The 3389-nt window shown below is 32.2% G+C and overlaps 1 protein-coding gene across 1 annotated transcript in view; it reads left to right on the forward strand.

The window, feature by feature from the left end:
- Positions 1-2462: 2462 nt before the first annotated feature.
- Positions 2463-3389, forward strand: part of LOC105315470 (uncharacterized) — a gene marked incomplete at both ends in the record, with an annotated part of 2282 nt that continues 1355 nt past the window's right edge. The window contains one exon of the mRNA XM_011410138.1: positions 2463-3375. Within this exon, the coding sequence (XP_011408440.1) occupies positions 2463-3375 (913 nt within the window). The remainder of the gene's footprint in view (positions 3376-3389) is intronic.

Consider the following 3389-nt stretch of genomic DNA (forward strand, 5'->3'; position numbering starts at 1 on the left):
TCTGTCTTTCTCTCTGATATCAATCAACAATAATTAAACTGTTGTCTTGGTCATACAATAGGAAGTAAGTCATAATGTGTACTATTATTTACATTTTATCTTTTAATCTGTCTTTCTCTCTGATATCAATCAACAATAATTAAACTGTTGTCTTGGTCACACAATAGCTTGTAAGTCATAATGTGTACTATTATTTACATTTTATCTTTTAATCTGTCTTTCTCTCTGATATCAATCAACAATAATTAATCTGTTGTCTTGGTCACACAATAGGAAGTAAGTCATAATGTGTAGTATTATTTACATTTTATCTTTTAATCTGTCTTTCTCTCTGATATCAATCAACAATAATTAAACTGTTGTCTTGGTCATACAATAGGAAGTAAGTCATAATGTGTACTATTATTTACATTTTATCTTTTAATCTGTCTTTCTCTCTGATATCAATCAACAATAATTAAACTGTTGTCTTGGTCACACAATAGCTTGTAAGTCATAATGTGTACTATTATTTACATTTTATCTTTTAATCTGTCTTTCTCTCTGATATCAATCAACAATAATTAATCTGTTGTCTTGGCCACACAATAGGAAGTAAGTCATAATGTGTACTATTATTTACATTTTATCTTTTAATCTGTCTTTCTCTCTGATATCAATCAACAATAATTAAACTGTTGTCTTGGTCACACAATAGCTTGTAAGTCATAATGTGTACTATTATTTACATTTTATCTTTTAATCTGTCTTTCTCTCTGATATCAATCAACAATAATTAAACTGTTGTCTTGGTCACACAATAGCTTGTAAGTCATAATGTGTACTATTATTTACATTTTATCTTTTAATCTGTCTTTCTCTCTGATATCAATCAACAATAATTAATCTGTTGTCTTGGCCACACAATAGTTCGTAAGTCATAATGTGTACTATTATTTACATTTTATCTTTTAATCTGTCTTTCTCTCTGATATCAATCAACAATAATTAAACTGTTGTCTTGGTCATACAATAGGAAGTAAGTCATAATGTGTACTATTATTTACATTTTATCTTTTAATCTGTCTTTCTCTCTGATATCAATCAACAATAATTAAACTGTTGTCTTGGTCACACAATAGAGAGTAAGTCATAATGTGTACTATTATTTACATTTTATCTTTTAATCTGTCTTTCTCTCTGATACCAATCAACAATAATTAAACTGTTGTCTTGGTGACACAATAGCTTGTAAGTCATAATGTGTACTATTATTTACATTTTATCTTTTAATCTGTCTTTCTCTCTGATATCAATCAACAATAATTAATCTGTTGTCTTGGCCACACAATAGGAAGTAAGTCATAATGTGTACTATTATTTACATTTTATCTTTTAATCTGTCTTTCTCTCTGATATCAATCAACAATAATTAAACTGTTGTCTTGGTCACACAATAGCTTGTAAGTCATAATGTGTACTATTATTTACATTTTATCTTTTAATCTGTCTTTCTCTCTGATATCAATCAACAATAATTAAACTGTTGTCTTGGTCACACAATAGTATGTAAGTCATAATGTGTACTATTATTTACTTTAATTTTGATGACTTAGCTTTTTATGACCTTGTGGCGAGCCCCAAGGTCGTTCCTAAGACCGAATTCAGCCCCCGCGATGTATCATAATTGATTTTATGTCAATGCTTACATTTCTTCTTATCTTTTATACACGTTGTATTGGAGAAATAACAATTATGACTCACTTAGCAATGCTTTACCCAGCCCCCCCTGGCTCCTCACGTAAAGTGGGTGTGGCCACAGCAACAAAATGGCAGCTTGGAAGCACGCTTGTTATTTTTTAATCTGTCTTTATTCTCTCTGATATCAATCAACAATAAGTAAACTATTGTCTTGGTCACACAATAGAGAGTAAAGGCTAGTTTACAATGACGTTAGGCCAACGTACCATCAATTTTTAATCAAAAATGTAGGTGATTTGACCTTTTGATGCATGCTTTCATTTCCAACTTCTTGAAACATGTTTCAGCTCCATTGACTCCTGTATAAAAGGTGTTTCATGGTGTATGGTGACCTTTAATGAAAACCCAGCAATGCATGCAAGGTGGTAAAAGCAATATTAGAAATATTTGTACACTTACACACTTGTTTTTAATTTATCTATGTTAAACCGTATTTAATTAATTCTTGCTGAATTTATTTTCGTGAATTTTGAGCCACAAAATTTTTTGCTATATACATAATACAGTAGCAGTTGTACCATAAAAGCAGAAAAAATTTATTGTCTATCTAAGCAGACTTTGCAAAATACTATATTTTTGTTGACTGAATAACACTCAGAATAACATCAATATTATTGTTAGTCTTCAGTCTCTTCACCCTGTCACACCCATTTAGTTTACTTTTTTTTTTTCAAAATTTTGATCAAATTTTATTCTGCTTTATGGTATGTTGTTTATTTTAGACCAGAAGACGTACAACTAATGCATATAAAAAGGCCACTAGCTGAAGGAGCAATGGATGTTGCTTATTCACGTGTTCTCTTTCTGGGTACTGCTGGAGTGGGGAAGACAAGCTTTAAACGTTCCCTTATGAAGTTGCCATGGAAACCTAACACTACCAGTACTGTCGTATCAGATATTAGTCAAGTTCGTCCATTCACACGCGAGTGGCACACATTCAAAAATCAATGGAGAGCTGTATCACATGAGGATGAAATCGAAGAATTAGCTGGTTTAATATTGGCTGTTTACAAGAAAAAATTTGAAGGCTCTGATGCTACTGCATATGCTCATAACAAAAGTTCCCAGTCTGTCCCAGAAGCACATAGCAACATTATTCTTGAAGTTGAAAAAATTATATCTGATGCTTTGTCTTACATTAATGGAAATCCCACTTCGCCACTAAAGCCACAGCCATTTCTTCATTTTTGGGACTGTGGTGGCCAGCCATCTTTTATTGAGATTTTGCCGGTTTTTCTCACTTCTCGTACATTATTCTTTCTTATTTTTGATGCAGAAAAGGATTTGGAGTCCAACTGGAAACCAGTTATTAATATTGAAGGTGAGACGATTGGCCAAGAAGAGGTTCCTATGACGACACTTAATTACATGCTCAATTGGATGGCTAACATTCATGGTCACCTAATGACATATGATGATGAAGGAGGTTTTTGTGCATTTCCACGAATGTATTGTGTTGGTACTCACGGTGATTGTGTAAAGGACAGAAAATTAGAAATAAAGAAAGAACTTGAACAGCATTATCAAGATAAAGATTTCAGTGCTTTAATTGAAGGTACTGTAATTGTTGATAACACCACTTCTGGGCAAGGTGAGGCTGAAGACCCTTCTCTTCAAGCTTTAAGGGATGCTATTGTTAGATTCACAGA

Source organism: Amphimedon queenslandica, unplaced genomic scaffold (genome assembly GCF_000090795.2).
Source record: "Amphimedon queenslandica unplaced genomic scaffold, v1.1 AMPQUscaffold_10066, whole genome shotgun sequence".
Taxonomy (NCBI): domain Eukaryota; kingdom Metazoa; phylum Porifera; class Demospongiae; order Haplosclerida; family Niphatidae; genus Amphimedon; species Amphimedon queenslandica.